At 32.3% G+C, this 10,871-nt stretch overlaps 6 protein-coding genes across 6 annotated transcripts; 2 read left to right on the top strand and 4 right to left on the bottom strand.

Moving 5' to 3' along the window:
* Positions 1-585: 585 nt before the first annotated feature.
* Positions 586-954, top strand: PKR1 (Pkr1p; the record flags this gene model as incomplete). The annotated part of the gene is made up of 1 exon (XM_011275944.1): positions 586-954. The coding sequence occupies one exon, from the start codon at positions 586-588 to the stop codon at positions 952-954; it is 369 nt and encodes a 122-aa protein (XP_011274246.1).
* Positions 955-1,151: 197 nt separating this feature from the next.
* BN7_3470 (WW domain-containing protein) lies at positions 1,152-1,847 on the bottom strand (the record flags this gene model as incomplete). The annotated part of the gene is made up of 1 exon (XM_011275943.1): positions 1,152-1,847. The coding sequence occupies one exon, from the start codon at positions 1,845-1,847 to the stop codon at positions 1,152-1,154; it is 696 nt and encodes a 231-aa protein (XP_011274245.1).
* Positions 1,848-3,646: 1,799 nt separating this feature from the next.
* On the bottom strand, positions 3,647-4,076 carry WWM1 (Wwm1p; the record flags this gene model as incomplete). The annotated part of the gene is made up of 2 exons (XM_011275942.1): positions 3,647-3,873; positions 3,944-4,076. 2 exons carry the CDS (start codon positions 4,074-4,076, stop codon positions 3,647-3,649), a joined length of 360 nt encoding a protein of 119 aa, XP_011274244.1.
* A 346-nt stretch (positions 4,077-4,422) lies between these two features.
* RPP0 (60S ribosomal protein uL10) lies at positions 4,423-5,361 on the bottom strand (the record flags this gene model as incomplete). The annotated part of the gene is made up of 1 exon (XM_011275941.1): positions 4,423-5,361. The coding sequence occupies one exon, from the start codon at positions 5,359-5,361 to the stop codon at positions 4,423-4,425; it is 939 nt and encodes a 312-aa protein (XP_011274243.1).
* Positions 5,362-5,702: 341 nt separating this feature from the next.
* On the bottom strand, positions 5,703-6,355 carry BN7_3467 (OsmC family protein; the record flags this gene model as incomplete). Its single annotated transcript, XM_011275940.1, has 2 exons — positions 5,703-5,959; positions 6,178-6,355. 2 exons carry the CDS (start codon positions 6,353-6,355, stop codon positions 5,703-5,705), a joined length of 435 nt encoding a protein of 144 aa, XP_011274242.1.
* A 3,811-nt stretch (positions 6,356-10,166) lies between these two features.
* BN7_3466 (uncharacterized protein) lies at positions 10,167-10,430 on the top strand (the record flags this gene model as incomplete). The annotated part of the gene is made up of 1 exon (XM_011275939.1): positions 10,167-10,430. One exon carries the CDS (start codon positions 10,167-10,169, stop codon positions 10,428-10,430), a length of 264 nt encoding a protein of 87 aa, XP_011274241.1.
* Positions 10,431-10,871: the final 441 nt, after the last annotated feature.

Below are 10,871 nucleotides of genomic sequence, written 5' to 3'. Positions count from 1 at the left end.
AACCTTCTGTTGTCTCTCTGTAAAGTCAGAGACATCGTCACTTATAGTAATATCAACGTCTTCTTCCTTCAAACTTGATTTTCCAAGGGCTCTACTAGCATCTCTACCAACAAAAATTCCGTATTTTGTTCCTGGTCCATACGCTTGCAAATTCTTCGTGACATCAAACACGGTTCCCTTGATTCCAATATACCTTTCTGGACGTTGAACACCTTGATATAACGTTAATAGACACACGGGTGTTTAAACATGATACCTACATACCATCAAATTCTCTCAACTGTTCTTTCGTTATCGGATCATATTTTGGAGGATCCAATTCAACTGGTGTTTTTGGAGCAAACTTCTGTTTGGTAGACATCTTAATACTCGTGCACTTATATCGCTTATTCTTTTAATTTTATACTTTTAGAGCAAGAGGGATTCTCAAAGATATATAATGGCCTAAGCATTTTCGATATACTCGTTCTTCATTTTTCCTGTATGTAGGCGCGAATTGCATTTTTATAAGAAAGGCAAAAAAACATCCATCCAAATCAAATACACATATTAACATTCATGAATAGGATCAAAACCAATACCTAAATGTCATTCATAACAGATCTTTGGACTTCAATCTTTACAGCTGGTACAACCCCAACGTTGATTATTGCTACACATGGTACTTTTGCCCTATTGGTTTTAACTTTAACAGTTTTTGTATTTTTATCAAGATCAATACATTTAATAAACTTATTAGTAATTTCAATTTTATTATGGGCTACTTTAACGTGGTTCATTGCAGAGCTTGATAAAGCTAAAGATGAAGTTAAGAATAATGACCAGTTAGAAGCTGAAAATGTTGACTCTTCAAAAGAAACAAAAACTACAACTTCTTCATCAAATACAAATTCTACTTCCACATCAACTTCAAAATTTTCAAAGCCAGTTCAAAGAAGATCGAAAAAGATATAAGATTTTTTGTTTAAAATAATAGCATTAGTATATTAATAATTATATAGGGTTTTATTTTCCCTTGATTGAAATTTTGTCATTATTTCATTATCATAAGTGTGAAATGTCAGCTTCTGTTCTTTTATTAGCATATAAATACCAATTCACGTACATTAGGTTTTTGTTGATTTCCCACATTACATATGCTTAGATCATATTTATAAGCTTCTCAATCTTTCGCATTCATAAGATTTCATCTCTAGTTCTAACTGTTTTCTGAATTCTTCAATATCCTCATCCTCATCATCACCACCATCCTTTGAATTACGAAAAGAAGATTTAGGTGTTGAACTCATCTCAAAAGAACTTCTTGACGGTACTTTCTGAGGTTTTCTCTCATCAAATTTGTTATATGAAGATGTGAAAAGCTTTGGGGAAAACGTTCTTTTTAGACTTGTACTAAAAATATTCTTATGATCTGTGTCATTACCTGAGCTATTCATAACTGAATCTGCATTTTCTAAAATTGGTGAAACCACTGGAGATACAACCTCATCTGGATGATCGAACTGTGTTTCGTTGGTTTTGTCGTTAACATAAAAATAGACTGATAACGTTGGATCGTATCTTATTGACCAATCTGATGACTTCACTATTGGTTTGATTTTAATACCTGATGTATCGTGATTGATTGGTGATATCTTGTTTGATTTACTTGTTAATGAGCTTGAACTTGAACTTCCAATTGGTCTGGTATTTGTGTTTGATGTACTAGAAAATGTTGTATTTATGGATAAAGATTTTTTGTCGTTATTGAGATTATTATGTGCTTCAATCTTGTTACCTTTATTGTTTGGTTCTTGTTTTTCGGAAGAGAACCCGTATTTTGTGATTTTATTGATTAACTTGGTCATTTTAAATAAGATTCCATGTGGGTTCTTTCAAATATATGTGCTATGGAGAGTAATATAATTGATTTGATTATTATCTTTTGTGGTTATAGAGCTGTATGGAGCTAATGCCATAAACAATTCACATGAAGTGGTATCAGATCGTTGCGGTGCTATTATATACCCAGGTTGTAATTAATTGAAAAAGCTGCGAAAGTGCAACTTTCACCTTATTTATATAATAAATTTATGAAAATTTAATAAGGTTTTCCATTTATATATATGAATTTTTTACATATACATACAGATATTGTTACTGATCAATGATTATTTTCGCTCGGTAAAATTCAAGTCTCTTCCAGAGCCGTCGAAAAATAAGCTTGCCCTCATGAAATCACATCCTTATTAATTTAATTTGAATTTCAGCCGATTTTAACGGATATTTAACTCGTTTTTGAAGATAGTATGAATAGATGTATTTGTCTTTTACCGTTGTGTAAAGGTATGATTTTCTTATCAAGAATGGTTATACCAGCTAGCTGTACGTACGATATGATGATAATCTTGATATTTAACTTTTATAACGCTTACCTCATCGCGTTTTTCGGAAGCGCGCTTGTAAAGTTTGGCACATGATATTATAGATATTAATGGCATATGGTTCGTAACTGATACCTTAACCCTTAACCCTTAACCCCTGCCTAATTATACTTCACAGCTCTTTTCTAATTTTAACTATCAACACTCTCTAAACTCACAAAATGTATAATAAAAGTACTACGTCTAAGTATAAACAGTACACTAGTGTTATACACCGCTTTATATTAGTATAACTTATAGATATATGTGGGTCCGACTGAGCCGTTTTCCACAACTTTATTATATTATTGTTCAGGTCTTCAGAACTCTGAGTACCTTCATAACTAAGTCCACTTAGTTTCAACTCAATTAATGTCAGTTAATTTGATCTGAATGTTAAATTTAATATTGTTAATTAGCTCTTGGGACATATTATTGAAGTTCATATCGATATAGCCGAACGCACTTATATAACGCTTAAGCTCTGTAACTAATTACAGAATACTCGAACACATAATATATATATATATATATATATATATATATAGCTGGTAACTTTTAATAGGCTGTTGATCTTTGACAGATGGCGTAATTTCCCTTCTGTAACTTCACATATAAGACCCTGGAACTTAGAACTCTTTCTAAAAAAATTAAATTACATTGCAAAGTCGACAAGCCATGTTGTTTTTTGGATGTCCTGTTTATCATATTACCAAGTTACAATCAAAATATATATGTATTTAAGTGGTACTGATATGGGTTGTCATATATAATTTAAATCACCCAAATAATCATTTTGACCACTTTTCATCAATACTTGAGGAAAAAGCAGGTCTAAAAATCACCGCCACCAAAATCATCACCTCCTCCAAAATCATCACCTCCTCCTCCGTAATAATCATCACCATAATCATTAACAACCATATCTGGCTGCATCATATTACCCAACATCATACCACCTAATAAACCAGCTAAAATAAATTGTTAGTATAGATTTTTAATAGAAATAATTAATTAATGACACATACCACCAGCACCCATTGCAGCACCACCGAAACGACTTCCACCGCCTCCACCACCAAATCCTAGATATTGTTAGTAACTATTTCATATCACCATCCGCAGATACTCACTAGACCCTTGTTGTTGTGGATAACCTTGTTGCGGATAACCCTGTTGTGGATAACCTTGTTGTGGATAGTAACCTGTTCATGTTAGCATAAATACATTTAAAAATCACATAATTATGACATACCTTGTGGGGGATAACCACCTCCAAATCCTGGTTGTGGACCTCCAAATCCTTGAGGTTGTTGTGGGTAATATTGTTGTTGTGGGAAGCCTTGACCTCTTCCTGCAAAGCGTTGATTAGAATTTTGAGGGGGTATTGATCCAGATTGACTAGAATTTGGTCTATCTTGATGGCCATCTGGGGCATATGGTGGTGGTTGAGCTTTAGCTTCTTCTTTGTCTAGAATTTATTCTGTTAACGATTGCCTAATAATTATAACGAAAAACAACGATTATATATTTCAACTTACCTTTGAACGTTGTCCCTTCTGGGGCTTCCCATTGCGATTTACCAGTTTTCAAATTAACATAGAACCATGTTTGGTATTTTTCATCATATTGGGCTTTCCATCCGTCTGGAACTTGTGGCTCTCTATTGGACATGTTTATATTTATAGCTCTTTTCAAATATAGTCTTTTATAAGCAACAAAAAAAAAACAAATTGAAAAGGATTGATATGAATTTTTATTTGAGAGAATATTACGCTCATGACATTTCAGGTTCTGGGCAATTCTGAATTTTAAGATCATGATAATTCCCCAAAGTTCGATGGGCGCGAAACGCGAGTCGCCACTAGTGCTGATTACTAACACACACATAATCAATTATCAGCTCATCCAAAGTTCCAGCTGATAACATTCAGTCTTTTTTCACTACAATTATATTAAACGATGATTAATATTTTATTATAACCGACCAATTAAGATCTAGCGTAATATACTATTTAACCTAATCGAATAAACCGAAACCCATGTCATCATCAGAGGCTTCTTCTTCTTCTTCAGCAGCAGCAGCTGGAGCATCTTCAGAAGCAGCTGGAGCGGAAGCAGCAGCTGGAGCAGCAGAAGCGTATTTGTCTGGGTTTTCAATTCTGTCAGCTAATTCTTCAATTTCTGGGTAGACATATTTAGTAGCAATGGCAACAGCTAATAAATCTTTGTAAGAGTTAACAACAGAGTGACCAACAGATGGTAATGTTGGGTAACCAATAGCTAATGAGATAGAAGCAATGGTGTTAACAGCTGAGACAAAGTGACCAACTAATTCATCATCAGTGATATCTAAGACTGAAGATGGGAAAACTTGACCATTGTCGTAAACTTGAATAACAGCTAAACCATAAGTGAATGGAGAAATGTTTAACAAGTTTAATAAAGAAGCTTCAGAAGGACCAACTTTAGCACCGGCTTCAACAACTTTAACATCTGAAACAATTTCAATGGTACCTCTAGCAATCTTGGTTGGAACACCTAAAGCTTGGAAGAAAGAAGTTTTACCTGGTTCTAAACCAGTGTTAATAGCTGGAACCCAAACGTCAGCTGGAGCAAAAGCACCGGCACGAGCTGGAGCGGCAACTTTGTTGTCAATAATAACATCTCTAATGTCTTTCAAATCAGAGTTGGTGAAAACGAAACCAACGTTACCTTTAACATATGGTAATAATTTTTCATAATCTGGTAATTCAGATAAGAAACCACGGATAGCACGACGAACCATGGTGTTTTTACCCATAAGGATAACAGCTTTACCTCTCAAAGCTTTTCTAACTTCATGCATTTGTTGAGATGAAACATTGTCAACACCAACAATGAAGATAGATTTGTACTCTTCTAAGAGTTCTCTTAATTTAGCAAAGTATTCAACTTTTTTTTCACGAACGCCTCCCATTTCGACTTATTGTATTTTTGAGGAAAGGATGTTTAAAGGACACTCAAAAATGGTTTATTTGATGATATCTTCAAGTAGTTGTGAAGTTAGAAAAATCTGAATTTTTCATGATCAAGTAGTGGACTTGGGAGTTTGGTGGAACTTGATTCGCGATTTTTTTAAAAACTGTTTGATAAAACCCAAACATCAACTAGCCCTTCTGAAAGACACGTGACTAAATTTTCGTTCACAGGGCATCTGTATCAGACTCGGAAATGCTTTAAAATTACAGATCACCTAAAACATCAAGTCTGTATATTATTATTTTAACTAGTATCAACCTAAGAGCTACATATTAACCTCTATTTCAAAGGGATTTTTGTCCAATTGCTTTCAAATTTCAACCCTTTACTGTTGATGAAGACTTGAGCAATAGGGCATTTGGCTTCAGTTTCGTCTCTCAATTGTTCAAATTGTTCATCAGTTGCATCAGTTTCAACTTTATAATTAATGATGACTTTCTCTGTCAAAAACCCTGGATACTCGTTAGGGACTTTGGATAATGGGGCTAATGCAGCATCTATATCAATTTCAGCTTTTCCAAGCTTAATTCCTCGGTCTGTCAAATTAATTGTCAGTATACCTCTATTATATTTCATAATGTTACTTACCTCTTGCAACTAATACGGCAGTGATTTGTTGACATCCAGAAATACTTGAGTATAAGTATTGAATTGGATCTGGGTGTAGATCTGTTCCACCAAGCTCTTTAAATGCATCGGTCTAATTTTAATTGTTAGATATGAACGAAACACGTTATTAAATTTTATTGATTACTCACATTGATGACATGATTAACGTTAACTGGGTCGTTAACTTTTAATGTTTGTCTATAACCCTCAGCCAATCCATTCAATTTTATGCTCAGTGCATTTCTTCTAGCACTAATAGAGAAGAATTTTTGGGATTTCAAAGAATTATTTATAGTTGATGGCTTGATTAAAGTTCTGAACATAATCTTTAGAGTTTTCCTGTTGAAATGCTAGGATCATAATCTTGAAATTAAACACATTTTGGCTTTGGACTTTGGACTTCTTATATATACTAAAATCTCATGGGTAAGTGCTGAGAACTGATTCTAATCGAAGGAAGCTGCAGATCGATTTAAGATGCCACAACTTGAGTCAAATATCTATACTCTTTCAGTTCAGCTTTTACCTCTATAGAACTTAAAACAACAGAAGGCGATATATAAGAATGTGACATCAATTGACCCAGAATATTCTTGATCTTCTCATATTTTTTAAGAAACAAGCCATCGTTATAAATTAGTTGTATAACAAATGAAATGTTATTAATGTTGCATCTTGAAAGTTGATGTGTGCTTTGAGCTTGACAGGTTTTTAGTGTTGTAGATATTTCCAAGCTAAATTTACCCGTGTTACGTGGTATGTATATCATTCAAGCCACATTTGTGATAAGCTTGAATCTTAAAGAAGCTTTCAAGCGAGCCGAATCCGCCAATCCAGCATATTTGGAAGATGGATTTTGCTTAAGAATGATATTCGTTAGCAAGAGAGCAAGAGGTAACCTATGTAAAGTATTATCGCCAATTTATGAATTCCTTTTCGACATGATCCTAAACAATATGACTGTTTGTAACCAAATATTATAATAGACGTGTATAGGATATAGGAGTAATAAGTACATATTGCACCATCGAAAAAAACGCACTTTACATTTCTCGGAGATAAAAATGTCAAATAATTTGGGGAGAATATATGGCTTACGTAAGGCGAACCCAGAGATAATAATGTGGAACTTTAAAGATTGTATCATGAGCTGATACTATATAATCATTAATATTATATTTAAATTAATAATTCGACCGTAGTATTACGGCTCATGTTTGTACTTGCTTGAATTCGAAATTTTAAATTTTTCAGTTTTTAGGTTATAGAAATAAATAAAGTTTTTAAAAAAATTTCAAGGTCCACTTTATTTCTTAACTTAAATTATTTCAAAATTTTAAATGATATAAATTACTCAGTTCTGGTACCTATGAAAGGAGCAGAATTTGTTGACTGTTTTAGTACCTTTTTACCATTATTATACGGGTTTGTTGCTGTTTTAGTAGTGCCATTTTGAATATAGGATTATGTAAGCAGCGCCTTAATAATATTCAACTATATAATATATTTCTGACATTTAGTTTATAATATAATATATATATATCATTCTGTAGTATTATATATACAATATTTCGTCTAAATAAATAATAATATCCATTATCAGTGCTAGCGGTAGTAATAGAACATCAATGAGTATATATATAGATTAATTGATCAAGAGATATAGCTCCAATATATTTACTAAGCTAGTGAAGTTTGTGACATCAGGTATCATTTTAGGGGATGAGGGATGAAGAGAGTGATGGTACTCAGGCTTACAATTACAATATAAGAGTTCAGACAGAACATCCATCAAAAGTCAAAGTTATACGAATATGTATATAGAAGACGCTAGAAAGGAATCAAGTTCAATATTAATATATTAAAACTAAAATTATTCATATAATCAGCAGCTCAATTGTCTGTAATATACCATAAATTGCTATTAGATCTTCACTAACTATATTATATTCATAATACTAAAGGTAATAAGCAAAAATACCTATTATATTATAGTAAGGTACATTGTAATATAAAACGTTGATATTGATGAAGTTTGACGTATTCGTAATTTGTGTGAAATCACATATTATATTGATTAGCTCCCCCATTAGTATCATGCATTGAATGCCCATATAATTAGATAACACCCGCAATACACCACTAGAGCTTTTACTCAAAAACTTTTAGCGAGAGTGATCAACAGCTATAAATTATCTATTAGATAATTTTGATGTTTATTTTACCCTTTGAGAATTTGATTATTTCATCTTCACACTGTGACCTCTTTACACTGATGGCTTTTGGTGTTTTTTTCTTATAATTGATGCAAACATATGGAGTAAGTATGGACTAATTGAAACCGTAACTTTAATGTGAAATTTAGGCAAGTAGAATGATACTATAATAAGTCTAGTAGGGTTATATGTGAAGCCTTAATCAAATAACTTAATCTTGAGTATTTGGAGGAAGCTATCAATTGTAATTATGTGTCATGAGTCAAAGGTGATCTCTCTCTCTCTCTACTATAGCTACTTGGAATTGAAGTAGATCATGCAACTTCCAATGAATGAAGTATGGATTTATTTTATTTGACTAATTACTAGCATTCATTCAAAGAACAGAGCATTAATGTGATGGAAATTTTTATATCTGATATAATTTCTTATAATATACATTATAAATAAAACCAACTGCAACATATACTGAAGAAGTATTTCTTCTATTTATCCATTTAGATTGAAAAGAGTACCGAAAGAGATTTATGAGCTTAAAGTTTTGAGAAAAGCGCATTTCATATTGGGTATCGCATAGATTCGGTAGTTTCCCAAGCCGGCAGCTAATCTATACGAGTTGTCAATGCTTTAACTAAGAAAGGAACACTAGCTAAGCTGTTCTTCAATTAATGACTTTAATTATTAAGTTGAAGAAATCGTGTACACCAAATATAGTCTATAGATAGTAATATGACGTGAAATAAAAATCCTTTAATGGTTATAACAGATAATACAAATTCTACTTTACTCGTGATGACGTGATATAACAAGATCGTAGCTAGCGTTAAGCTACACAACATGAAGCCTAAATAAGTTAATTAATTACGGTGTTATCTGAAAAGCCTTTTAAAAGTTAAGATCAATGCAGCTTATTTATAAAAGGATTTACGAAATAAATTTTTAGATATTTATTTCGGAAGATTGCTATGCTAAATTAGTCAGATATAAAGAATTATGCATGATTCAGTCAGAATTTAGAAGCTATCTTTCCCGATGAAGCTTGGGTAATATAATTCCAATAATTTGTAAGTTGTGAAATACTATGTAAGATCTTTCACCTACTATCTATTTTATTTAGCTTTTAAACCTTATATAAAGGCTTCATTAACGATTGACAACAAGCTCATAAAGCCAAGTTCAAATTTAATTAGATTCATGGCGTCTGTTAATCTTCTTTTGCACAAATTGGTGTTTATATTTGACTAAATGTGGTAATCGGATCTTTATCATAAATGCAGGAGTGCGAAAATTGCATAAAAACTTCCAGCATAAAATTTATTACAATCGAATTAAATTTCGCAAATTGTGTTGCCATGGCGCAGGCGTTGCCAAAATTACACTCAGAAAAGGTACAAAGAAGAAATTAGCAATTTAAAAAGAAAAAGCTTGTTACACGATACGTGAATTTTAGTTTCTGATAGAGATACACGATTTTGTTCAGATTTCATGGATCGCGTAACTCTATGATAAGAAGATGCCAATAAAATACTGAAAGGTGAAGAATAAACCACCATCATACTCACTCTAGTGTTGCGTTATCCGCTTCTTCTTCATCTCGTCATGCAAATTGGATGATGGGATTCCCAGGGGGCATGTCGCGTTATCCAATAGCCAGAATTACGCAAATCTCCTGCGAAAGATTCAAAAGTAAATTAATTTTAAAACACAAAAACCTTGCATTACGCAGAAGTACGCGTGTTTTATTTTAGGAACATGATTTTTAGGAGTTTACAAAAACTGAAGGTATCCACAAAAAGAATATAAATACACACCAATATTTCCTAAAAATTCAAACTCTTCTTTTATTCATTTTACTTCTACATCTTAATTCAAAAGATTAATCTATCAATTAACTTCATTACATTCACATAATTTCAAAATGTCTACTTTATCTTTAGTTCCAACCCAAGCTGTTGTTTACGCTGCTTCAAACGTCTCAACTAATGGTTCTGCTGCTTCAAACGGTACTTCAGGTGGTGCTGCTTCAAACGGTTCCTCAAACGGTTCCTCAAACGGTTCATCAGGCTCATCATCATCATCATCAGGTGCTGTCTCATACTCAATGAACCCAATCTCATGGAAATACGGTGTCGCTATTGGTGCTTTAGTTGCCTCTCCATTCATCTTATCTGCTAGTATCTAAATTTAATTCTTTTGGTAGATATCATGAGGTTATTTTTTTATTATATTATGGGCTTTTAAAAAATTGAATTTCATTCATTAATGTTCTTTATTGATTAAAGAATTTAAAAACAATTTTATTATATTTTAGAACTTAGCATTAGTTGGTGGTTTAAATGTTTTTCATGTGTTATTAATTTTTATTACTTTATAAATTCGGTTTAATTTCAATTTTATTTCAGTGGTTTTATTTAGATTTGGTTTATTTTAATTTTTATATATCATAAGGTCATGTCCCAATTATAAATATAAATTACATTAGATTACTTTGATATTGTTTATCTGTAGCGTTTATAGAGTTGATTTTCAATGTGTTTTCGATCTAAAAATGATGGAACATTATGCAAACTACTTTACTCCACCATACTGTTAGAAGTTATGTTTTGTCGGCTTATTAGAGCTA

This window comes from Wickerhamomyces ciferrii, contig 00096 (assembly GCF_000313485.1).
Source record: "Wickerhamomyces ciferrii WGS project CAIF00000000 data, strain NRRL Y-1031 F-60-10, contig 00096, whole genome shotgun sequence".
In the NCBI taxonomy this organism is placed as follows: domain Eukaryota; kingdom Fungi; phylum Ascomycota; class Saccharomycetes; order Phaffomycetales; family Wickerhamomycetaceae; genus Hansenula; species Hansenula ciferrii.
Note: the sequence above shows the minus strand (reverse complement) of the source record. Positions and strands in the feature narration are given on the sequence as shown.